General features: G+C 33.4%; 3 protein-coding genes and 1 long non-coding RNA gene across 5 annotated transcripts; 1 reads left to right on the top strand and 3 right to left on the bottom strand.

Moving 5' to 3' along the window:
- Nucleotides 1-444: 444 nt before the first annotated feature.
- On the top strand, nt 445-3,359 carry LOC130896401 (uncharacterized). The gene is made up of 4 exons (XM_057804455.1): nt 445-882; nt 1,312-1,556; nt 1,680-1,812; nt 2,787-3,359. The coding sequence occupies exons 2-4, from the start codon at nt 1,312-1,314 to the stop codon at nt 3,300-3,302; spliced, it is 894 nt and encodes a 297-aa protein (XP_057660438.1). The 5' UTR covers nt 445-882; the 3' UTR covers nt 3,303-3,359.
- Nucleotides 1,576-3,989, bottom strand: LOC130896400 (putative nuclease HARBI1). Its single transcript, XM_057804453.1, has 2 exons — nt 3,383-3,989; nt 1,576-2,632 (listed from the first exon to the last, which is right to left on the bottom strand). Exons 1-2 carry the CDS (start codon nt 3,794-3,796, stop codon nt 1,907-1,909), a joined length of 1,140 nt encoding a protein of 379 aa, XP_057660436.1. The 5' UTR covers nt 3,797-3,989; the 3' UTR covers nt 1,576-1,906.
- LOC130896568 (putative nuclease HARBI1) lies at nt 3,953-10,177 on the bottom strand. Its single transcript, XM_057804749.1, has 3 exons — nt 5,286-10,177; nt 5,018-5,230; nt 3,953-4,336 (listed from the first exon to the last, which is right to left on the bottom strand). Exons 1-3 carry the CDS (start codon nt 5,526-5,528, stop codon nt 3,953-3,955), a joined length of 840 nt encoding a protein of 279 aa, XP_057660732.1. The 5' UTR covers nt 5,529-10,177.
- Nucleotides 10,178-19,117: 8,940 nt separating this feature from the next.
- LOC130896223 (uncharacterized) lies at nt 19,118-24,058 on the bottom strand. 2 transcript variants are annotated; one of them, XR_009059546.1, is made up of 5 exons: nt 23,949-24,058; nt 23,085-23,271; nt 22,905-23,020; nt 21,502-21,651; nt 19,118-19,238 (listed from the first exon to the last, which is right to left on the bottom strand). It is a non-coding gene; the product is annotated as an uncharacterized LOC130896223 (long non-coding RNA). The 2 variants fall into 2 exon arrangements; XR_009059547.1 differs by lacking the exon at nt 22,905-23,020.
- Nucleotides 24,059-25,681: the final 1,623 nt, after the last annotated feature.

The raw sequence follows: 25,681 nt of genomic DNA, 5'->3' as shown, positions 1-25,681 counted from the left end.
CAAAATCAAATAATTTCTAAATATGTGTCCACTGAAAATCAATTTGGCCTTCATTATAAAAATATTCTGCAAATTCGTTACGTATTGAATGCGCGACTTCACTCGCATTGTTACTTCCTTGATGAGCTATTCCTCTCATACTTGTTGGAATATCTTCAAGCTCGTAATTTAGGGTAACCTCTTGGCATTGTTTTTTTAAGAAGTTATGTAAGACACATGCGATTAAAACGATTTTATCAATAGTTTCTACTTTTAGACAAATTGGTTTTCTAAATATTCGAAAACGTGATGTCAAAATACCAAAGGCATTTTCTACTACTCTACGTGCACGACAGAGTCGGTAATTAAAAACTTTCTGTTTTGCATTAAGAGGCCTGCTCCTTGGAAATGGTTTTAGAAGATTCTTTGAAAGAGCAAATGCCTCATCCCCTAGCATAACATAAGCAGAGCATACACGGTCAATAATACTGACAGTATCGAAAAATATTGTCAGTAATACTGATCGTGTAATCCGAGGTATTGAAGTACTGAAGAGGGTACTGAAGATTGATGCTTCAATCCATTCATTCCTCAGTTCTGGTCGCCGAGTAGTGGGGATACTGACAGTAATAATGACCGTGTGGCCGGGTTTGCTTCATTCTTCAGTAATGAGGCGGGTTTAGGTTGTGAAAACACGTGCCATCTAATTGATGAAATCTTGGAGTTCGACGTTGGTTTGCTTTTTGTAGAGTTGCCGTTTATTTTCTCTGAAAACGTGAAGCCTGCTTATTTTCTTACGAATTTAAGTTAAATTACGTTATTTAAATTAAGTTAAATTAAGTTTAATTACGATAAATTTATCTTCCTCAGTTATTAAATTGTGCAAAAACTCGTGCATCCAAAGTAAGTACAAGATTATTTTTAAAATACTGTGAATTTAACCCTCTGGGTACCACGGTCCTCATGAAAGTCAAGTACCACAGGGGTCCTTTTTGGACCCCAAATATTTTTTTCCATTTTAAATCTTGGGTTATTGAATAGGAAGTTGAAACTTGGTACTTTCACATGTTTTTGAATGCTAATAATGAATTTTACCTTCAAGTTTACTCATCTTTTAACTTATGCCCAAAAATAAATAAAAGGTGCAACTTGTTTTTTCTTGTATTTTCTGAAGAAACAATATTTTAAAACGGAGTTTACAAAGGTCATACAGCAGAGAAAGTTAAATTCTCGTAAAAGTGTTGGGTCCCAAAAGGACCCCATGGTACTCGGAGGGTTAATAACGAAAATATTAATCATAACTTCATTTACATTTTGTTAAATAATTTGCAGATGGAGGATAATATGGACGAAGATCTTAAATTATTTATTCATACTTTTGAATCCATGCCCGAATTGTGGAGCTCCACAGATCCAAATTACATGAAAAAAAATAAAAGGATGGAAGCCTTAAATAAATTATTGCCTTTGTACAAAAAAATAAAACCTAACGCGGAAATTTCCGATGTCAGGAAAAAAATAAATACATTAAGATCAAATTTTCGAAAAGAACTTAAGAAAATTGAATCTTCGAAAAGGTGAGAATATATACCAACATTTTGATTTTCTTAGTAAAATTTTATTTAGGCATTAGGTATAGTTGTTTTTATAATAATTATATAAAAAAGAAAATATGAAATGAATTTATTATGTTATTAAAGGTCTGGATGTGGTACCGAAGACATTTACACTCCGTCGTCATGGGTATTTTATGCTCTTCAATTTCTTGATAAAATCGAGCAGCCATTCGAAACCCACTCGTCGATTGATGTGGAAAACGAGGAAGAGGAACAGGTATGATTTTGATTGTTTGGTTTTTACCATAAATTTCAGTATTAAATTTTTTGAAATAAAAAATTAACATTTGCAAAAGTATTATGACAAATTATTATGTAAGATTAAAATATGTACAATATTTATCCCTTGTGGATTTTGCGTCGCTTGCATTCCTACTATGTTCTTCACGAAGACTAGCCCCTACATCTATGCTTTCAATTTCGTTTTGTGCACTAAAGTTTAGAGATTCCTTTTTTAAGTAATTATGCAGATAGCAGCATGCTAGTGTAATTTTTGTTGCTTTGTCAGGACCAAGATTTATTGGCTTTTGAAACACACCAAATCTTGATGCGAGAATGCCAAAGGCATTTTCGACTACACATCGAGCTGTGGACAGTCGTTTATTGAAAGTATCTTGCTCCTTTGTACATTTTTTTTGAGGGTATGGTTTCATAAGGTTGCAGTGCAAAGCAAAGGCCTCATCTGCCACAAAAACGTAAGGAAAATAATCCTCTGAACCTGGTAACTTTGTGGGAGGTGGAATATGCAATTGCTTTTTTAGAAACAAATCCCAAAATTTTGTATAAAAGAGGACCCCACCGTCGGAGATCCTACCATTAGCTCCTACATCCACCATTATAAATTCCTTATTTGCATTGACCAATGCCATTAAAACAATGCTAAAGTGTCCTTTATAATTATAATACAGAGAGGAGGTATTAGCCGGTTTTTTTATGGCGATATGCTTTCCATCAAGAGCTCCGAGACAAGTAGGAAAGTGGCAGTTCTTGCTGAATTCTGCTGCAGTTAATAACCATTCCTCTTCTGTTAAGGGAAGCTGTAAAAAAAAAAATATTTTTTAAATAATAATAAGATTGTTATTATTAGTAGTAATAAAAATTTGCTGTAATTAGTTACAAAGAATGTCAATCATTTTTAAAGCATGAAATATGAACATCGAGGAATTTTTTAACTCTTGTTTTATTTTTTAGGCTCAAGAAACTACAAACATAATTCCAGAGGACGATGTTATCACTCAGCCTTCGACTTCAATAAATTACAACAGAAAATCCAAAAAACAAAAAAAATGTAATAAACAATCAGATTTGCTGAATTTAGCGTGTGAGTACCTGACCAAGGAAAAAGAAGGAGATTACAATCTTAACTTAGCGAAAGTTTGGGCTACAAAATTGCAAAATTTGGATGCGTCCCAAAAAATACTTGCCGAAAAGGCCATAAACGACATTTTATTTGAGGCTACAATGGGGAATCTGCATCACAACTCCGTTAAAATCAACGAGCCGCAATCTTCCTGCCTCCATTCATCAAATCCTTCCCAAATACTGAACGGAACCCTTCCTAGTCCAGTCCATGTCCCTTCTACCACCACCACTTCCCCCCAAAAAATTATGATTTTAAACAATAATAACAATTATGATCCAATCGATGATAACGGCATTTCATCAAAAAATAACTTGAAGGACTACTATCATACATTTTCTGAATAAAATAAAATTTTGTAAAGTGTATAAATGCCTATACATACTAATAAAATATTTTACTAATTGAATTTTTTTGTTCAACTTACCTTGATATAATCTCGAAGCACATAGATGAGAGTTTCACATGTTTCAATTATCATTGAACTAATTGCTGCTGGGGAAATCAATGCTGAGAACTTGAGGTCAGCAAAATTTCTTCCTGTCGCCAGGTATCGCAAAGTAACAGCGAGTCGCTCTTTTGGACTGATACTTTGTCTCATATTAGTGTCTTGCTTTTTAATATGAGGTGAAACCATGTCCAATAAAGTTAAAAACGTTGTTTCACTCATTCGAAAATAATTTTTGAAATCTGCAGGATTTTTAACTACTATTTCATTCAATAGGTTTAAATGGGTGTACCTGTCTCTTTCCAACAGCCAATCCTTAACCCATATTCTTCTTTTTTTTCTTTTTTTTACAACAGCAGAAGCTATAACTATTGCCAAACAGGCTCTATCCATGTTAAGTTATCTACTAAAGGATGGAAAGCGGGAACTGACGAATAATATTGACAGTAATAATGACCGTGTGAATTAAACGAACATCAGTAATACTTTCAGTAATAATGATCGTGTAATCACAGAAAATACTGAAGAAGGGCACCTTCAGTACTTTTATCAATACCTACTGTCAGTTTTATTGACCGTGTATGCTCTGCTATACGGTACTGGCTTAATGCGATTTGGTAAGCATTTATCAGGTGGTAGATTTAAAGTGGCTTCTTGCAATGCTTGATTTAATGTACAATTTTTGAAGATACCTCCATCTGATATACGTCCATTGCAACCAACATCAATATACAAAAAATTATAGTTTGCGTCTGCTAAAGCGAATAACACTATACTATGTGTGCCCTTGTAATTGAAATAGTAGGATCCTGCATTGGGCGGTGCTTCTATTACAATATGTTTGCCGTCTATAGCACCAATGGTATATGGAAAATTCCACTTGTTTTCAAATTCCTTGGCAATTTTTTCCCACTCGCCTTTTGTGCAAGGAAACTAGAAATAAATGTATACATTAATTTACAAATTTAATTATTTTAGGTGAAAAAATCAACAAATAAAGAACACAATACAACAATCACACAAGAAACTCCCCGAAGTACCAATTCGGAATCACAGTGTGGTAAACGAGCTCGTCGCCAAGAAACAAATGTAGATAGAGGGTTAGAAGATGCCGTAAATAGTCTAAGTGCAATATGTAAGGAAGATTCGACGGAATTTGATAAGTTTGGAGAGAGCGTCGCGGCACAGCTTAAAGAAATGCCTTTAGAAGATGCGTTGCAACTACAATTGGACATTCAGCAGCTCATCACACATAGAAGATTAAAGATATTGAATCAGCGCAAAATATCCAGTAAAAATAATTCAAATAGGACAGTTTCCCCAGGCTTGACATCTCCTTTTTCTCCAGAAGAATATAATATACCGACACCTTCTTCCAGTCATTCTTCTCAGTCAACCTATTCAGCATCGCTTGACAACGTCACATATCGTGGGAGTAACGCAATTTTTGAAGCAATGGAAAGTGCCAGTATTACGGAAGACTATTTATCCATCTAGTGATTTTTGTAAATTAAAAGATGTTAGAAATTAGGAATTAATATAAAAAAAAGTTGTGAAAAATGTTGGGTTATAATAAATATATAAAATAAGTGCAACCTTTTATTAAATACATACCTTCATATAATACTGGGGCTGCAACACTTCATATACATATTCACATACTTGAGGAACAAATAAACTTATTGTGGAAGCTGATACTCTGGTCAGATATTCTAATGACCTATAGCTATCTCCAGTTGCAAGAAATCTTAATGTTATTGCAAGGCGTAATTCAGAACTTATAGCACTTCGTAAATATGTATTCTGTTTTTTTATATAGGGGGAAACCTAAAATTAAATAAATAATAATTGCTAGGTCATGTATATCCAATCATTCTCTTACCTTTATATGTAACATACAAAATGTTTCGTAGTCCATCCGCATGAAATTCTTAAAATCTTTCCCGTCTTGGGTTAACAAATCTTTTAGCAGATTTTCTTCAATTCCAAGTCTGTGGCGCTCTTGTAAATGTTGTTTAACCCAAATAGTTCTATTTCGTTTAACTTTGTCATATTCTTTCCTCTTTTTAAACACCATAAATAATACTAAAGTTATAGCGGCACGTTTTTTTCTTGAAGGAGCCATTTTTAAACACAAAAAGATTTGAATTTACTCGGACGTAATGTAAACGATTGAACTCAACTCGCAAATATAACTCGGATCCGAGTACTCGTAAATGTAAATCCCGCGTTAGACTAATAGCCAGTTGCGTTTACAGATTCTGTCAGCTACTGAAAGAATGCAATGAAAACATTAATCATCTGGTCATAGGGTCGGATTCTTGCGCTGGGCAAAATAAAAATTTTAACATAATTTGTCTTTATCAGCTATTGATTTTAAAAGGAATGTTTAAGGTTATTGATCACAAATTTCCGGAAGTCGGACATAGTTATCTGGATTCCGATAGAAATTTTGGCAGAATAGAGAAAAAACTACGAAAGGTTGAAAATATATATACACCAGAACAATATCGTGATATTATTAAATCCGCTAGTACAAAAAATTGTAGTGGTGTTGACATGGAACATTACTTTTATGATTTTGAGGAACTTTCTCGAAAACTACATCTCTGGAATAAAAAGACAAATGAACTAGGCCAAAAAATTAACTTTAGAGACCACATTAAGTGGATACGGGTTGACGAATGTGGATCCTACTTATACAAAAATAACCTTGATGAATTTACGCCTTTTCTGAAGGTAGACTTAGTGACAAAAGGAAGAAGACCAGTTAGTACAGAAGATGAAATTACACTAAACAGATTTCGTGAAAAAAGATGTGGACTAAGTGCCGAAAAGCTAAGCAATCTGCGTGACCAAATCAAATTTGTGAAAGAAGAATACCGGTGGTTCTATGAAAATGTTTTGGAAGAAAACGAGGCAAATCCTAAGAAGAAAAGAAAAACCAATTAATTGCAACAACATTGTAAACTTTTTCAATATATATAAAAATATTCCAACAATAATTATTGTACTCCATTAGCATTTTCTTATGTTTTATTTTTTCTCAATTTATTCATGGATAAAGGTGTCATGTGCATTTTAATCAATTTTTTCATGGAATGCAAAACATTTTTAGAATACATTATTAGCTAAAAATTTTTTATTAACATTCTCAGCACACTGGTCAAAGTAAGTTTCAAGAGTCAAGTGGATAAAAAAGTTCCAATTAAAAAAAGTTAAACCACATTTACTCATTATTTAAAAAATGTTACATGACACCTTTATCCACTCGTATCTTCAATTGTATATTTTTTTCTTACATTCCTTTGTTATTTTACTTTGTTCGCATTGTTTTTGTTTCTTGAAACTACTAGACTTAATGCGTGTTTTACTGTATTTTAACAAAAACAATAAAAATGTTTTGGCAATATTCGTATTTTTCTTTATCATTCAAGTCATCACCTCAATCCAAAAATGCACTGCTAGTTATGGAGAGAAAATTCTAGAAGGTCATTTTATTAAAACGTAATAGTATCAAATATTGTAAACACATTGTCAGCAATAATTTTATTATATAAACGAAAGATTGTAAACACCTTTGTAATGTATTATAATTAGTTCGCTTAAGAGATTAATTATAATCATTCACCAATTGTAATTTTATATCGAATGAAATTTTTAAAAAACATATTTTCGGCAACGGAAATATAATTTGCTACATACACAGTAATGACGAAACTACTAAAAAAAATTTATTTTGAATTTTTTTAACCTTTTCGAGCCTGTCGACATATGTACCAGCATGAATCACGCGGAGACTATAAGCAAATATTTATATTTTGAATGGTTAGTATACGTACCAGTGCGTCTCCTACCTCCCTATGAAACTGTGATGCGCGGAATTTTATTTGGAGTTATGTGGTATTTGTTTATTTGTGCCGAGCCACGTTCTACGCTACGTTTTTAGTTGATTTTCACGGAAAAAAGTGACCTAAATTGCGCCAATTTTGTGTGTGGACTTAGTTAAGGTGAATCTTACAATATTACGACAAAATATGTTGCGAAACACTGCTGGAAATAACAAAAAACAGCTGTTTTCTACAGTGGTACACATAGTACCAGCAGTCCGTAACTGCACTAGATGTCGGTACATGTTTGTTTGTTTTTTGTTTAACACGATGTGCATAATAAATAAATTAAGTAGAGATGAGATGGATCACATCGCTAACCATATGTGAGATGTTTCTGTGTATCAGACTTTTCGGCGGGCAGTAGCGATCTATGGGAGCCATCATCTGCAGAAAATTCGGGCCAAGATAATGAATCATTATCCGGCAATAATGATGTGGATTCTCAGTAGGTAGAAAGCTTGGAAGAAATCATTGAAACTATTGAAAGTGAATCATCGGGTGGAGAAACTGCTCATGGTAAAGACTCTGGCGATTCAAAAAATCGTAGAATTATATGGTCAGATGTAACAACAGATTTTGTTCCAAGAAAGTGTCCCACTTCCACGTGAGTGTTCTTTATCTTCAAAATTTCACAAAGACATGAGCCCCATTGATGTATTTCATAAGATATTTCTTCGCTCGCTTTATACGTACATTGCACAATGCACCAATGCCCGACTAAATATCCTCCAAAAGGAAAGAAGAAAAAACGGATTTCAGATACTGATGTAGGTGAAATACAGACTGTGATCGGCTCAGTTCTCATGTCCTATAATCGACTACCATCAATTATACATTATTGGTCAAAACATTCATCAATGGGGAATATAACTATAAAACTATAAAAAACGCTATTTCAAGGGATAGGTTCAAACTTATTGAGTCAAAATTATATTTTGCCTCTCCAGAAAAGCCGACCAAAACTTATTATATTGATGACATCGTTCAGAGCTTTAAAAACACGTTTCAAAAATCACACCAGGACAGCAACTTCCAAAGCATTGATGAAAACCAATGAAAACAATTTCAATGAAAACTAATGTTTATGAGAATAATAAATATTGGGAACAATTATTTCAACATTTCCCTTTGACTACAATATTCTGTGGAGATTTTAATGCACATTTTAGTATGTGGATTCCTCATCCGGATACACCACAAGGAATAATTTTAGCCGACGTGGTAGACAATTTAGATCTAGTTGTACTCAATGATGGTATTCCCATTAGAGTAACGCGCCAAATCAATATAAATCAACAGTTGATTTAACCATAACAACCCCTTCTCTAGCAAGTAAAATACATTGGGAAGTATTTGATGATACAATGGGATCGGACCACTACCAAATAATTATGGAATTGCAAATCGTGTCTTTGTATACTCTAATCAACCCTTCAACTAAATGGACAGGCTCTCGTGCAGACTGGCACCATTTCAAAAATATTCTTGAATCAAGACTTGTGATCAAAATTTGTTTCCAAATGAGGACAAACTATTATTATTCTTTGAACTAATGTCCACTTCCGCAAATCAAGCGATGCCCAGAAAAAAATCTCACAAACAGTTTCATCCTAGACCATACTGGTGGGATGCTGCCTGTTCATCAGCATCTATAGAACGGAAAAAAGCATTGAATAAATATAAACATCTGGATAATTTAGAGAACTATCTACATTATAAAAATATTTCCGCCAAAGCAACATTAATATTCAAGAAAAAATAGAAGCAATGCTGGCTTGAATATTTAAATAGTTTAAATAAAAGTACTCCTTTGTCTAATATATGACACAAAGTTAAATGTATTAATAATCACCAAACTTAACTCCAGAATTAATAGATCAAATATTAAACTCCTTAGCTCCGCCATCAGTTTTAAGCCCCCCATTTTTATCAACAGAAAATTATAATTTTTCATTACAGTCAAAATCGGAATTCCTAGGAAAACCATTTATTCTAGAAGAGCTGCATACTGCAATAAAAACGTCGCGAAATACTGCTCCCGGTATAGATAGTTTCACATACAAAATGATAGTTGGTGGCTTGGACAAGATTCTTCAGATAAATTGAAAGAGATTATTATAACGTTAATTATAAAACCCAATAAAAAACCTGATTCACCGACATTTTTTCGACCCATTTCTTTACTCTCATGCATAACAAAGACTTTTGAACGTTTGATTAAGAATCGGCTGGAGATTTTTATAGAAAGTAACTCCTTGGCACCAAAAATTCAATATGGTTTTCGTAGAGGTCAAGGAACTGTAGACGCTCTAGCACAACTTGTCTCAGACATCCAATTATCCTTTTCTAAGAACGTCTCTTTATTGACCTAAAAGGAGCCTACGATGTTGTAAATCTCAACATCCTATTTTCTAAAATGAATATCATGAGTAACTAGTTTTACAATTTTATCGACAAAGCAACACAATTTTATATTACAGAATATAAAATAACAATTTGACTAAATATAGTAATTATAATATCTTACTTCACACTAAATTGAATTATGCCATTCTATTGAGGCTATGGTAAATGGTAAAATTCTGCCACTGAATAATACGATCTCTCAAGTAAAATGTCTTTGTCAATCTTCAGAATTTATTCAATTTATTTGCCATCCCTACTATGGATAATCTTGCTAAAATATTAGATGAACAGTGTCATGATATAATAAAAGACGAGAGATTCGTTATCAAGCCGAGTTCATGGACTCAATTTCCAGTACACTCTTATTGGAATAAAGAAATTACGATATTATGTCTTTACAGTTTAAAAGATAAATACAAAGAGTCTCAGCTGCTTCTGTGGTTACTTATGATCCCAACGAATCTGCCAAATTAGATGCTGTTGCACTTCATAATAATCATAGCACCAATATGCCTGTAAGTTCAGAGAATACCTATGATATATGAAATTATGAACTATAGATATGAAAACAGATATTGAACTTATTTAAATGTGCCTATAGTAGAAACTCGATTTCAAGAGTCACATTTCATTATCAAATGAATTATGCTGAGCAGCATGATTTGGTGCACTTGAAGGTAATTTAATAAATTTTAGAATGTTATGAAGTAACTTTGATAGAGGGCCACAATAACAAGTAATTATTAATGCCACTTTAGTCCCAAATTTACATAAAGAGATTGAAGAAAAAGATAAAAGAAGTGATGCAAAAGTGTAATCTTGCATAAGAATAATGCACCTATTTGCAGACCCACCACTACAACAGCCAGAATTGACGTCAAATTAGTTCGGAATTCGCTATATTCTTCAGACTTGACTTCTAGCGATCACTCACTTGTGGTCATACGTGGGGTAGATCACTGGTTTGTAAGAGATGAGAAGAAAGTGTTAACTTCAGTGTAATAAGAAATAAGAATGATATCTAAGTGAGTCAGAGGCAGGGCGAAGGGATCAACCCTCTTAACTGAAAAATGGCTGCAGCAGAAAAGAAACTGCTAGCAGGCGCGTCTCCCCGAGCGGATGGGAGGATGCCCTATGTCCTTGGATGAAGCTTATTTTCCATAGTTAACGAGGGCAGAAGGTAGGAGTCAAATAAAATACGCTCCCGTGGACAAACAGGTGCAGGGTCGAAGCGGTTTAATTTTCCCGCTTCAGAACCAGAAACTTTCACAGCAATGGGGGTAGCTGTAGAAGGAATCTCACCCCCACTTCCGGAGGCATCGCGTTCGGAGACGACCTTTTGCTTTGGAGTCATATCAGAGTTTATGGAGAACCTTAATCAACAATCACAAAAGAATGAAGGAAATGGGCCTCATGCTCAGCAAGACCCTCTACTACTCAGTGTGAAGAAGAAGAGAACAGATGCGCTAGAACACTTGGAAAAGCTAGTCAATGGACTGCAAGATTTCCTTCAAAATAAGCTAAATGTCCACAAGGAAATCAAAACGACGTCAATGAACCTCTGCAGTACCCTGAGAAGGTTCAGAAATCAGGATCAACAATGGCAGGAAATGCAACAGCGGCATGGCCACGTCACCCAAAAACCAAGCGAGTCACTGCAGACGGCGACGCCAAAACAAGCGGAACTACCACCTGTTGAAGCGATGGACACCGGAGCCGAAGCTGACACTGAGTCAGTTGCTGGTGACCACAATAAAAATTTCCCCAAGAAGAATAACAAAAGGGTACGGAGTTCATCTGATCTCGATTGTAGATCTCACTTTTGTCAGTAGTAGCCTTGCTAAAGGTAACGACAAATGGGAAGTATTGGATATCTACACCGCCAGCGACCATCATGCAATATTCTGGGAAATATCAAGCAACCAGAACTTCAGGAGGCATATCAAGCTATCTAACAACGTTGGTTGGAAAGTAAAGTCTTTTGACCCAGAATTATTGCTAATAGCTCTCGACAGTGATCCGATCAACTTTGGATGTGTGGAAGAGCAGACTAAGGACCTGATGAGGAGAGTAACATGCTTGTGATGCAAGTATGCCTCGTAAATGTGGCACGAACTCAAGATCTTCAGTGCATTGGTGGAACGACCACATCAGCAGCATTCGTAAAGAGTCTCACAGGAAGAGAAGAATCTCTCAGCGCGGCTATTAACGGCCCAACTCAACGGAGTTAATCGCAGAGTACAAAAAAGCGCGTCATGAGCCTTATAAAGCTATTAAAGAGAGCAAAAGAAGATGCTGGAAATAACTTATATACGAGGTAGAGACAAAGACGTGTGGGGTAGGCCTTATAAGGTCCACTTGAAAAAGCAACAAATGCCATCACCTACGTGTCCTCATCTCCTTCAAAAAATCGTCACTGCGTTGTTCCCACAGCAAAGAAATTTCTATTACCAGTTGGCTCCAAGTGAACTGGACGACATACCATCTGTCACTGAAGAGGAATCCCTAATATTGCCTTCCCAAAGAAGTGGAAACAGCAACGACTGGTACTGCTTCCAAAAGGAAAAAAGCCGCCGGATGAACCGTCATCTTACCGTCCACTCTGCATGTTAGATACAGCAGGTAAAATTTTAGAGCGTATAATTCATCAACGAATAGAAGAAGTAGTCAATCAACTCCTAGCAGACAACCAGTATGGATTTCGGAAAGGACGATCAACACTGGACGCGATTAATCTGGTTGTTAATATCGCTAAGGAAGCGATCGCAGGAACCAGATGGATAGGCGGCACAAAGAAGTATTGCCTGGTGGCGACATTAGACATCAAAAACGCCTTCAATTCCGCCAACTGGAACTGCATCATGCAAGCTCTACGAGAGAAAAGCGTTCCAGAATATCTGTGTAGGATAGTAGCCAGCTACTTTACCGATAGAGTTATCAAATATGACACGAAGAATGGTCCTAAGGAGTACGATATTACAGAAGGTTTACCTCAGGGCTCTGTTCTAGGCCCACTCCTGTGGCATGTACGACGGACTGTTAAGACTGAAACTACCAAGTAACGTCAAACTGATAGCGTACGCAGATGATGTAGCGGTCGTGATCGTTGCCAAACATCTTGATGAGATAAGCCATATGTTCGACATCACCTTTGACAAAGTCAACCAATGGATTGACGATATGAATCTCCAACTGGCGAAGCACAAGACTGAGGCAGTGCTTATTAGCAGCAGAAAAGCAGTAGAGACCATCAAGCTGAAAGTCGGTACACAAGAAATCACATCACAACCGTATATCCGATATCTGGGAGTGATGCTTGATGCCCGACTCAACTTCAAGCAGCAGGTAGAACACGTCAGTGCCAAAGCATCGGTAGTAAGAGCTAGTCTCGCAAGACTGATGCCTAACGTCGGCGGCCCAAAGCAAAGCAGAAGACTACTATTATCATCAGTTGTCACATCGGTGCTCACTTATAGAATATCCATTTGGGCAGATGCGCTGGAGCTGCAAGAGTCATGGAGAAAGGCTGGACCAGTATATCGTCCAAATGCTGTAAGAGTAGCCAGCGCCTTCCGCACAATATCGGAGGAAGCAGTCTGTGTCATTTCCGGAACTTTGCCACTCAGAGTTCTAGCTGAGGAAAGAAGGAACCTTTACCAACGAAAGAGGTCAACTACACTAATAGCCGAGGAACTCAGAGCTGAAGAACGGCAGAACGGCAGAACAGCATCACACGATGGCAATTGCAGTGGGATGCCGCAACAAAAGAAAGATGGACATACCGGCTCATACCAAAGATCGACGTTTGGCCGAATCGGAGTTATGGCGAGGTCAACTATTATCTGACGCAGATGTTGTCAGGACATGGATGCTTTCGGACATATCTTCACCGCTTCAAGCATGATGATTCACCGGTGTGCCCGTCCTGCCCAGGAATCAATGAAGACGCAGAGCACGTTTTCTTTGACTGCCCACGATTCTATCCACAACGAGATGAGCTGGAGAAAGAAGAGATTCCAGCCAGAGACAATAGTAGAAGAAATGCTGTCATCAGAAGCTGCCTGGAACGCTATCAATTCGTTTGTCACGGAAGTTCTTACGGAACTGCGTTCCATTGAAAGAAGAAGAGCGAATGACGTCCACTAGAAGATAGAAGATATAAAATCTTAACTACCAGAAGGAAGAGCAGCAGCTAATTCCTCCCTCTGCGATGTAATGCCTAAAAGGCGGGTCCGCGGGGGATGAGAGGATAGAAGATGAGAGGTTTAGGGTTTAGTGAGTAGGGGCACTAGCGCCGCAGAGTCGAGTCTCACATATCCAGGCGTACCACCTATGCCTGAAATCCGTAAAAAGGATTCCCCCCTCTTATAAAAAAAACACACACACACCTCAAACCAACAAAGCGAGGGATAAAAATGTGGCTCCGTTGTGACTCAGAAACGGGATATACTTACGATTTCAACATTTATGCGGAGAAAGAAGACTGCAACCAAGATGGTACTTTAGGAGAGAGGGTAGTCAATACGCTTGCAAATACTATCCAAGAGATCGATGTAACACTTTGCTTTGACCGTTTCTTTACCTCTGTTGACTTACTTCATTCAACAAACTATGCAGCAGTAGGTACCTGTATAGTTACTAGGAAGAATATTTCGAAACTACCTGAAAAACTGAAAAAGGGTCAATCCGTTTTCAAATGCACCAACAAGGGTGTAATTTTTACAAAATGGCAGGATACAAGATGTCCTGGTTCTCGGCAATTGTCATATGAATAACATTGTATTGCTAAATAAGAAAAACAAAGATGGTACAAGATCTCCTATAGAATGTCCAGAAATGATTGCCTTTTATCGGGATCACAAGGGAGGAGTCGACCGGGCAGACCAAATGGCGGGATTGTATGAATTTGATAGAAAATCAAAAAAAATGGTGGATCAAAGTTTTTTTCAGGCTTTTGATGATGTCAGCTGTAAATGCCTGGATAATTTACAAAGAATTATCAGGAAAAAAAATGCCATTTCTGGACTTTCTCGTACCATTAGCAGAAGCAATTCTGAACGAAGACCAGAAAAAAACTACTTTAGTAGAAGGTCCATCAACAAATGGTCGTCCTTCCAAAAGAAGGCTAAGTCTAAAAAACATTCCGATGCACTTACCTACGGAAGGTAAAACTCTTAGGAGATGTGCTCGGTGTGCTGAATCTAAGATTCAGAAGAGGACCAAGACAGTGTGCAGTCAATGTAGGTTACCATTATGCCAGAATGGTTTTGCTGCATACCACACTTAACCATTTTTTACGTTTATGTAAAATTCATTGAAATATTCTTTGAAAGATGCCTGGTACATATACGTACCACTCTCGAAGACCCTCAAAGACTGGTGGTACATATATGTACTTTTCCTAAATAAAAATTCATTCAAATTGCGATGCAATGTTTTATTTGACCGCTACTGACATAAAACCACTAAAAATCCAACCCATAACCCTTAAAACAAAAACTCGTCTTGAAAGTGTTAAACCATTACCCTTGTTATGTCTAGGGAAACTTGAAGGAAAAAAGCAAAAAAAAATACAACGGAAGCTGTTGCCGTGTTGATTCAGTTTGACGTTTTGTAAAAATTTGGAATGCTATTTTCTCTAGTATGATGTTTTTGGACTATGGTTCTCCGCAGGCGATAAAATATATAATAATAGATATACAGGGTGTTCCTCAATGACATGCTAATATTTAAGGGGGTGATTCTTGTACCTATTTTAAGAAGAAACTTTATATGAACTTAACTTTTGAGATACAGCGTGTTAAATTTCTAAGAATAAAATAAATTTCTTATTGTCAATTTCACATCACTTCAAATATTTTTATGAAATTTTGTGTACGGCGTTTATACATTAAACAGCGTTTTTTGGCCTAAAAATGGTTTTTTATTTCCAGCAATGGTGTCTGTACTGGACTAGGACTAAATATTTTTGATGGAGAAAGTGGTACGCCACTGCTTCAAATGAAATTTACGTTTCTAGTCCACGTTCACTTTAGAACAAACTTGATCCTTTGACTTGTTTCTAATCAATTTAATCAATGGTAGATTCTGCCTAAATGCATTCGGACAAGCGGCAAAAAACATCGAAAATGTCGATATTTCGACAAGTTGCTAGTTCTAAAATCTTCATTGGTAGAACGACCCACTGATGGTAATCTAGATTCCACTTCGGATGAAGACTAAGATGAAACTGAAGCCTTTGACACTATGGACTCAATTATAAGATAAAATACAAGAAACAAAAGAGTTAACTCAGGTCCGAGGTTCGAAGAATCTTTGTTGAATATACTAAAAGATGATTTAGATGATGACAAACATTTTGCTCTTTTTTAGTTTCTACATTACAGTCTATGACAGATGACGAAAAATACTCAATCTTCCGTAACACTTCCTTCACGTAACATTTTTTACAGCCTTCACAAGTTCAAGAACCTTCAACGAACAATTTATTACAGCCTTCAACAAACAATTTATTACAACAAATAATAAAGCAACCTGAATATTACACTGAATCTACCACACCTCATATTGACGCTTCTAGACCGGAACATATCCAAAAATGCCCATCTGCAAGCTCTCAACACTCTGACAATAGTTTGCAAAACTACATATCGAATTTCACACCTTCTCCACACAGTTCTCTACTAGACTTGAACTAAAATTTTATTTTAAGTTTTACAAATCAAATTACTGGCTGTAATAACTATTAAAATAAAACGTTGATTACTATATTATAAATGTGCTTCACTTTATTACTTACCTTAAAGTAACACTAAATCTCTCTTCTACTGATATAGCGCATCTCAATCTTGTATCATCGCGTTTTATGTAAGGACCCAGGAATGAAATTATTTCATTAAACGTTTCTCCACTCATTATATAATATTTGAAAAACTTGTCTGGGTAATCTTTTAGCGTAGAATGTAACGTATGAAATATTCCATTAGATAATCTATCACTGAGTATAGGATATACATAGTATCTTCTCTTTCTATCTCTATTAAAATGTCTATGAAGCGAAGCAAAAACTAAAACTTTTTTGTTAATTGATATTGTTTGTAGCATTTTCGACTCGAGCGTTGCTGGATAAAGACTGGTCGATTTGAGAAGATAGAAAAATCGATTGTATGCGCACCTCCATCAACTAAACTGTTTAGTTGAGTAGAAATTACGAAAAGTACAAAACTCAACGAAACAGTTAGTAGATACAACAGTTGTATGTATGTGCTAGCCCTAAGGCAAAATTCTAGTGTGTGTCTGAAGTAAGACATCAGATCACCTTTGCTTTTGGAATGGAGAAGCTTTGCCTCTGCTCGGCAAAGTGAGATTTGTTGAAAAATCTGGAACATATGAAGGCAAAACGGGTTTGATTATTGATTGCATAAATGTTTAAACCAAGATCCTCTTAAGAACGCATTTGGACAATTGACAAGCTTAGGTGCTCTAAATACACACCCTTCAAGTACACAATTTGTAGAAACTTTTAAAACATTATTCTTCCAAACTACAGTATCAGTAAGTAAACGTACTTTTAATTGCGAAAATGACCAATGTATCAATATGTTTGTTTCATCAACAAAACTGTTTATTTCAGGGACATTTTTAGAAAATGTGAACAATATTGTAACTGTTGAGGATCCTCAAGAAAAAACAGAACGAATATTATCCACTGTAATAGAAGAGTTGGCAGGCAATTATGTACCGGGTTTTATTCAAAAAAAAAATTGAATATTGTCAGCCAGCTCTCTTTTGCACAATGGTTACAGCCCAGCACCATGCATTAAGCTTTGCAAGAGAATATGGGGGATGTTGTGCAAGTGATCCAATTATAACGACTACACCCCCGAAAAAAATATTATAGAAGGAGAACAAAGTAAAAAAATTAACGTTGTTAGAAATGTTACACACAAACTAGTTGAATCTTCAGAGAACGAAGATGAAGACAAAATATCTCTTTGCTCACAAACGGAGAGCAGGATTACTGAAGTAAATCCAAATGAGGTTGAAGATTTAGTGCGTTCTCCAGAAGCTGGAGATTTTGTATTGGTGCAGTTTAAAATAACAGGAAAAATTGAAAACCCGTTTACTATGTTGCGGTAATCTTTGAAGGTCCTAACGACAAATCACAAGATATTGAGATTTAATTTTATAGAAGGCACACCAAAATACCCAACAAATTGTGGGAGAGTGACATTAAAATGATTTTACAGCTCAATCAGCAAAAGACAGGTGGATTTGATTTCATTTGAAATTATCTTCAGCAGCATTGAAGTTTGTTAACTTAAAAATTTAAATGAATTAATTCAAAACCTTAGTTTAAAAAAATACGTTGTAGTGTCTTTTGGCAATTAACGATTTGTTGTTTATTTTTTTAAATAGGTTGTAGTTTCTTTTGTCAACTAATCGTTATAGTTTTTAAGAGATTGTTTATTTTTGAAGCTTTCAAGTTTTGTTTTAGTATTTTTATTACATTTTATGAATTTTTTGTTTTGTGATAAATAAAATCCCATTTCACGAATTGTTAGATAATGGTGTACCACACTAATGTACTACAATGAAACAGAATAACATTTTTTTAATGTTCTAAAAAAACATATTTCTACCCACTTTTGATATTTTATTTCAAGATAAATATATAATTAATTAAAATTTGTAATAAAACTGAACTTTTGGGATAGCATTTTGATCTAAGTCTTTTTTATTGGTAAAATGAAAAATAGATAGTTCTAATGTAAAACTGGGGGATATCAGTTGAGAGATAACTACAGATTAAATTGAAGTTACGGAGAATCACCTATTAACTTTTAAATTTGAAGTTAATGCAATAAATAACGATGATTCTTCCATATTGGATCATTTTAAAATTAGATGACAAAAATACTGTTGTTGACAGATTACGCCTCTACTAATTTCGCTTTGTACTTCTGTACTAATACAATTAATGATGATGACGATACATGAATTCCTTAGATACCTCTTGTGCTACTTCTATATTTTGCAATCTTCTACCGAGATAGAATTATGAGAAAGATGAGAGTGCATATCAACTACAGATGTAATCAAGTGTAGAAAATCATCTATTAACTTTTAAATTTCAAGTTAATGCGTAGGGCAGAGATGATTATTTTAAAGGGATTAGTATGAAATTTCATGTATCAAATATTACGAAAACTTTTATAAAAAATCGGTTTTTGAACTTCACCACCAACTTTCTTGTTTCCATACTATATAGATTTTTTCGGTCAAATCTATTATTCAAATTTCTTCTGTTGCTATTTTATTTGTTGTAGTCTACCATTTATACTTCTATTCATGTAATCTTCACCCAAGCTAATAATTGGAAAAAGGTACGTGAGCGATTAAAACAAAGAAAAAATCAACAATAGTTCAAATGTATTCTTAAACAGTCTAGAAAAATATTTCTTCTGTCAAATAAGTAATACAACAATAATAAATGTCCTTTCCCATTATTATTTTCATCAAAGGATTGGAAAGAGCTAGAAAAGAGACAAAAATTCAAATCATTTTAGGTAGTTCCGAAACAATTATCTTTCAATCAAATATTAAAAATCAAAACTTTATAAGAAAATTGGCCAGATTTATTTGTTATTATATATTTAAATTACTTTAGTTCTAGCATAATGGAGTACCCCCTCTTTATCTGTTTTTCCGCTGTATAGACAATATCATATAAAAACAATGTAAACACCTAGATACAATTGGATATAGAAACAAGGAACTTATAAAAACGCTGACTATTCGATATACATGAATAGTGAATTCTAAAAATAGGAACCAAAAGTTAAGGGATATCTGGTCTTCAGAAATAATAAAAAAATGAGAGAGACAAATCATGATAATAAACATGAATGAAAATGTATTGAAGAATTAAAATAAAATGGATACAGAAATAGTTAAAAGGAGAACAATTTTCACTATACACTAAATTGAACAGTAGAAAAATATTAATAGAGATCAGAGTATGAAAATATATGTGAAAATAGTAACAAATATAACGTAAACAGCGAAAAAACAGATAATATATAAAATAGAACTTTATTTGAATTTATTAGCGACATAAAAAATATTACTCTACGTTAAACTAGTACTACTGCAGAAGCTCGTAGAAAACTACTAATAAGGCTTAAAGAAAAACTTGGAGCAGAATTAGGTAAGATGGAAAAATTAATTTAATTGGAAAATTAACTAAAATGACAAAATAGTCTTAGTGAGAAAAATCTGATGATCCATTACAAGTTTGTTTATAACCACAAAACATAAACAAAAACATCAAAGCCATTATTATAGAGTCTTACCATTTGCCAAAATATTTTCTCGCTTGATGCTAACAATGTATTCTATATAAATACTTAATGTTAAAGAATATGAAAGATACAGTGATAAATAAGGATATTCTGGATTGTGTTCAGCTATAGAAGTATTTCAACATATCTTTACTGAACTTTTTGGAATTGTGCATGGTGTTCAATTGCACAAAATGACAATTTACTTTATATTATAATTCAAGTGCAAAAGAACATTTAAAAATCTGAAAAGATGCGTTTCAGAGAGAAAGACCTGTTAATTTAGGGTCAATCTAAACAAATGTCAGTTTTGTGTGAAAGAAGTAAAATACTTAGAGAAGAAGCACTAAAGCCTATAGATGATTTTGAATATGATTAATTACATTTAAAAAACAATATCGCAGTTATGTTACATGAAAAATGAACATATGATTTCTTGAAAGTAAATGTTACAAAAAGCTCATATCTCGAGATTTTATGATAATAAATTCGCAAAAATTTCGCTTCTAGTCAAAAAGTATGAGCTCGAACATGGAAGGAATAACTTTCTATTTCACGTGCATATAGAAATAAGTGCTCTCTCTATATTTTTGGTAAAACTATGATTGTTGAAAGTAAACAAAGGGTTTTGTAAATTTTTTTCTGTAATCATCAAATGATATCCGTTTAGAAGTTCATAAATTGTGGTTGCATTTGGAACAGGGTAATATTGTTATTGAATTATAAGTCTAACAACAAACTTTTTCTTACAGATGCACTATAGACATCATTTAACAAAGACTCAAATGAAATATTGATTAGCCGTTGTATTGCATGGAATTATAATTTCGTGAAATTTATTTTTTCCAATACAAAATTTGTGGTATTTCACAGAGAAACCTCAAAATATTCAGAAATCGTTTTTTTTTTTTATTTCTACAATTAGAGAGTCTTTCTGTAACGTTTGAAAAGCCTAAATATCTTTATTCAGACAATTTTCACTTTTTTAATTAGAAACTTGAAGATTATGAAAATTTTCCAGTTGTTCAGAATAAAAACTGATGAGAGTTGAGAGGAATTTTAAATTCCTTTCCACCAACTTTTGAAATGGAGACTAACTATAACTTCGAAATAGGAAAATCACATCTTCACAAGACTCAAGAGAATTGCTAGTGCTCGATTTTGAGAAAGATGAAGTTGTTTATATTAAAGATAATGTTAACAGCAAAAATAACTGGTAGAACTAACAAATATATACAAATTGCAGATCTCTAGTGTTCAATATTTAAATAGAAACCAATTCGATATATACAAAGCTTTGACTGAAGACAATTCATGTTATCATTCGAATTAGGAGAGAGAGAGAGAGATAAATTTTATTGTCATTAGAAAATTTTACAATTTTATCGACAAAAATTAGATAATATAAAAATATAAAATAACAATTTGACTAAATATAGTAATTATAATATCTTACCTCACACTAAATTGAATTATGCCATTCTATTGAGGCTATGGTAAATGGTAAAATTCTGCCACTGAATAATACGGTCTCTCAAGTAAAATGTCTTTGTCAATCTTCAGAATTTATTCAATTTATTTGCCATCCCTACTATGGATAATCTTGCTAAAATATTAGATGAACAGTGTCATGATATAATAAAAGACGAGAGATTCGTTATCAAGCCGAGTTCATGGACTCAATTTCCAGTACACTCTTATTGGAATAAAGAAATTACGATATTATGTCTTTACAGTTTAAAAGATAAATACAAAGAGTCTCAGCTGCTTCTGTGGTTACTTATGATCCCAACGAATCTGCCAAATTAGATGCTGTTAAGAGAAGTGGTGCAACAGTGTAATCTTGCATCAGAATAATGCACCTATTTGCAGATCTCCCATTGCAACAGCCACAATTGACTTCAAATTAGTTCGGAATTCGCTACATTCTCCAGATTTGACTTCTTGCGATCACTCACTTGTGGTCATATGTGGAGTAGATCATTGGTTTGTAAGAGATGAGAAGAAAGTGTTAACTTCAGTGGAGGGTATAATAAGAAATAAAAATGATATCTCAGTGAGGCAGAGGCAGGGCGAAGGGATCAACCCTCTTAACTAAAAAATGGCTGATAACGCTCTAATATTACCCAAACTCTGATTTTATACAAATTATAATAAGAAACATGTGTATAAATAAGTTTCATTTTTCTCTTAGCTTTTAAAATTGAGAATTACTCCCTGCAAAGTTGAGAGATATTAAATTCTAACAAATTAATTTTCCTCTAAGGTTATTGAAAATACCTTCATCAGAATTTCACACTTGTATGTAAAAGTATGAAACTGAATTCAATTAATTTTTATCCATAAATATTGTACACTATTTATGATAATTAGATAGACGAGTGTAGTTGTTTTAAGATGAAAAAGTGTGTTACCTTTATAAAATATATTATGGAAAATATGATATTTTTAATCAACATGCATAGAACCCTCCTTTTTAAATTTTTCTCCTCGTCTATCAATTTCATTCTATTACTAGAATTTTTTTAATACAGTCCAAGCATCTTATTAGATCTGTCTAATCTCAATGTTTCAAGTGCTAATTTTTGCTCCAAAAATTCAATAACTTTCATATTAGTAATGTTTTTCAAAAAATGAAACTGAAATGGTCGAAAACTTGAAATTGATGTTTCTCAAAAAAAAATATATATATATATAGCATGATAGCGAATTTGAATATAAGAACAGAATCGACTTTTAGAAAACATTTTATACAAATTAACAGTAAAATTCAACTAAATTGGTGTGATTCCAACTTTAAAATTTGTAGGTAGTGGTTTTTTGACATATGCTTGGAAAATTGACTTAACAACGTCTTACCTGGAAGACATTAGTTCCTATGGCAGGAAATTTTGGATAAAGATAAAATCACCTATAGTATCTGTAATTTTCATTCAACACATAAGTTCCTATACCCCACGTATTTCCATAAAATACTTCAAAGAAAAACAGTCATCAAGAAAAATTATTGATGAATATAATGAAATATGCTACACTCACCATTTTTACTGCATCAATTAAATAAAAGGAGACTATTTAAGTAGATTGTGATCATGTTAGAGTAATATTTTTGAGTTATACTGATCTATCCAAACAACTTGTTGCCATTGAGTTTCTTTCTTATTTTTTGCATTTTAAAGGAAATAACATCTTTGTTGGAAAATTAGTGTCAAGTTACTAATTCTACCTGAAAACAAGAAATATTTAACTACTCAAAGCTTTATATAATTAAGTAATACAAAATGTATATTTCTTTATTACTGGGTATTACAAGAAAGCAAGAAAAAAAATTTCCTCTCATATTAATTTCATTTCTACTTCTCTCGACATTTAATTCATTTTGTTCTGCACATTTCGGAGATTCTTAAAACATTTCTCTCTCTCAGAAAAGTAAAATCAACATATTAGAATTGAAGTTAGTTGTTAATGAAAAATGCAATGTTGAATTAGAAATTTTAAGTAAGATTGTAATGAACCATTTTTACTTATCATTAATTAAACCATACCCTCTTGTCAATACTATATTCATTAATAAGAGAAAGAGAAATTTTAACATCTCTGGCTATGTATATTATCTATGAATAGGAAAAGGCTATGTGTAAAATCGCATGAGTAAAAAAATTTAGAAACCAGCAAATAATTCAAATATATATATATATATATTCAATTACAACAGCATTATTGATTAAAGAATATTAACATTCCGTGTACATTCCAAACTCAGAGATAAAATCATTGAAAAGTGCAGCAATATTTTCTATCAACATTGGAAGAAATCAGTAGTAAATTTGATAAAACATGAGGTCATTAAAACATACTCTAAAATGAAAAAAGTTGTTATTATTTTTTGTTCAAAAGCCTTACTATTTTTAATGCATTTCATTCTACTGAAATCCAGCATCACCATAATCACAACGTCTGAGATGCTCGAGTATATAATCTTTGGCTGTACTTGTGGAACGAAGTGATACGCATATGTCAGTTGTCAGTATATCTTCTTCGATCATTCGAATTGATACTGGGATGTCAAAACATAGATTAATACCGACTTTGAGTTGTGAGATCCACAGAGCATACCATTATGGTATGTTCTGTGGTAATATCACGATTCGTATCTATGGTGGAATTTATAGACTGACGTATTTCCAAATTCGCTGTTTGAGTCTAAAGACATTAGCTTGACTTGTTGAAAAATTTTAAAAAAGCACCACAAACTATTAAGTCAGTAAATTAAATTCTTGTTTGAAAGTCATAACTATTTCAAAGAAACTATTAATATACAATTTCTTTCAGAAATTGTACATAAAATATATTATAACTGCTAAATTCATATCATTTCCACTTGCTACACTACCGCTATTTTGGCGAGTCTTCGTATTATAATTTGCTGTTTACAGTAGGACTGTTGATATTTTTCAAAATATCGGATTTTCGATATATCGATATTTTTAAATATATCAATATCGAAGTTCGATATATTGAAAAAAAGTATCGATATATCGGTTTTATTTAAAAAAAAATCGTAAGTCAGCACAAAAATGATTACACAATTTATAGCCCAGTAGATTTATTAAACAAATTAAATTATGAATTACATAAGTATTAGGTTATAGTTCTTAGTAATTATATTTCAAATATAAATAAGACAATTATGTATACCAATATTTTTCAGTAAGAGTTTTTAAAAATACTCTTTGTTTTGTATGTTCAGCTGTTTGGCTACTACGATTGTTAGGCACTAAAAGATTGATTGTAGAAGCTACTCGTTCAGATGCTACAGATGTAGCAGAAGAAATTAAATATTTAAGTGCTATTTATGATAAGATGGGATAAAATGCCTACTATCAATCCAAAATTTCAGGTCGTTTGATGACCTTGAAATATTTGGCTGATCTAAATACTGCTTTAATACTGCCATATTTTTCAAGAGCATTTCTTCATGTCGATCCCATAATGATGAATAAAATACGGTAGATTAAGTTTACGATGATTTTGTAGATTAAATAAATTAGGAAAAAAAAATAAAAATAGAAATTTATATTAAAAAAAAATATCGACCATTGATATCGAAATTTTAATATCGAACTATCTATATATCGTCCAAAAAAATATTAGTAATAAATATCGATATTTCGAAATAATAATATCGATATTTTATCAACAGTCCTAGTTTACAGCTGAACACTTTTTCAATTAATACCCTATACCAGATTGTTATCCTTACTTCTAACCTCCGTATTTAGAATCCTAATAAAACCTTTCTAATCGATGGTTCAGAATATAAATGTACATCAATTATTTTAGTTCAGCCATTTCCCATTTTGCCGCTATGCGTTATTTCAATTATATACACGTTTTTGTCTATATATCACATAATTAGTAACATTCTGACACATTCTTTGTGGCAATATCGCTTACTCGATATTTTTGATGGAAATCTCTTTTTACATTGCTAATACCACAGTATAATTTTTTCCTATGCTGTGTTCTAGTATCAATTCAAAACATACAAGAAAATATACTAATTTTGCCTACCACATGCGTTATCACTTTTTCCTTTGACAAGTACAGCCTCTCCGAGCAGACATTTTTATTAG

Source organism: Diorhabda carinulata, chromosome 7 (genome assembly GCF_026250575.1).
Source record: "Diorhabda carinulata isolate Delta chromosome 7, icDioCari1.1, whole genome shotgun sequence".
In the NCBI taxonomy this organism is placed as follows: Eukaryota; Metazoa; Arthropoda; class Insecta; order Coleoptera; family Chrysomelidae; genus Diorhabda; species Diorhabda carinulata.
Note: the sequence above shows the minus strand (reverse complement) of the source record. Positions and strands in the feature narration are given on the sequence as shown.

Coding starts and splice junctions, on each gene's coding strand:
- LOC130896401 (XM_057804455.1), top strand. CDS start 1,312: ATGGAGGATAATATGGACGAAGATCTTAAATTATTTATTCATACTTTT. Junction 1,557..1,679: donor AAAATTGAATCTTCGAAAAG/GTGAGAATATAT, acceptor ATGTTATTAAAG/GTCTGGATGTGGTACCGAAG. Junction 1,813..2,786: donor AAAACGAGGAAGAGGAACAG/GTATGATTTTGA, acceptor TTTATTTTTTAG/GCTCAAGAAACTACAAACAT.
- LOC130896400 (XM_057804453.1), bottom strand. CDS start 3,796: ATGGATAGAGCCTGTTTGGCAATAGTTATAGCTTCTGCTGTTGTAAAA. Junction 2,633..3,382: donor TGCTTCGAGATTATATCAAG/GTAAGTTGAACA, acceptor TTTTTTTTACAG/CTTCCCTTAACAGAAGAGGA.
- LOC130896568 (XM_057804749.1), bottom strand. CDS start 5,528: ATGGCTCCTTCAAGAAAAAAACGTGCCGCTATAACTTTAGTATTATTT. Junction 5,231..5,285: donor TTTGTATGTTACATATAAAG/GTAAGAGAATGA, acceptor ATTTAATTTTAG/GTTTCCCCCTATATAAAAAA. Junction 4,337..5,017: donor AGCCCCAGTATTATATGAAG/GTATGTATTTAA, acceptor ATTTATTTCTAG/TTTCCTTGCACAAAAGGCGA.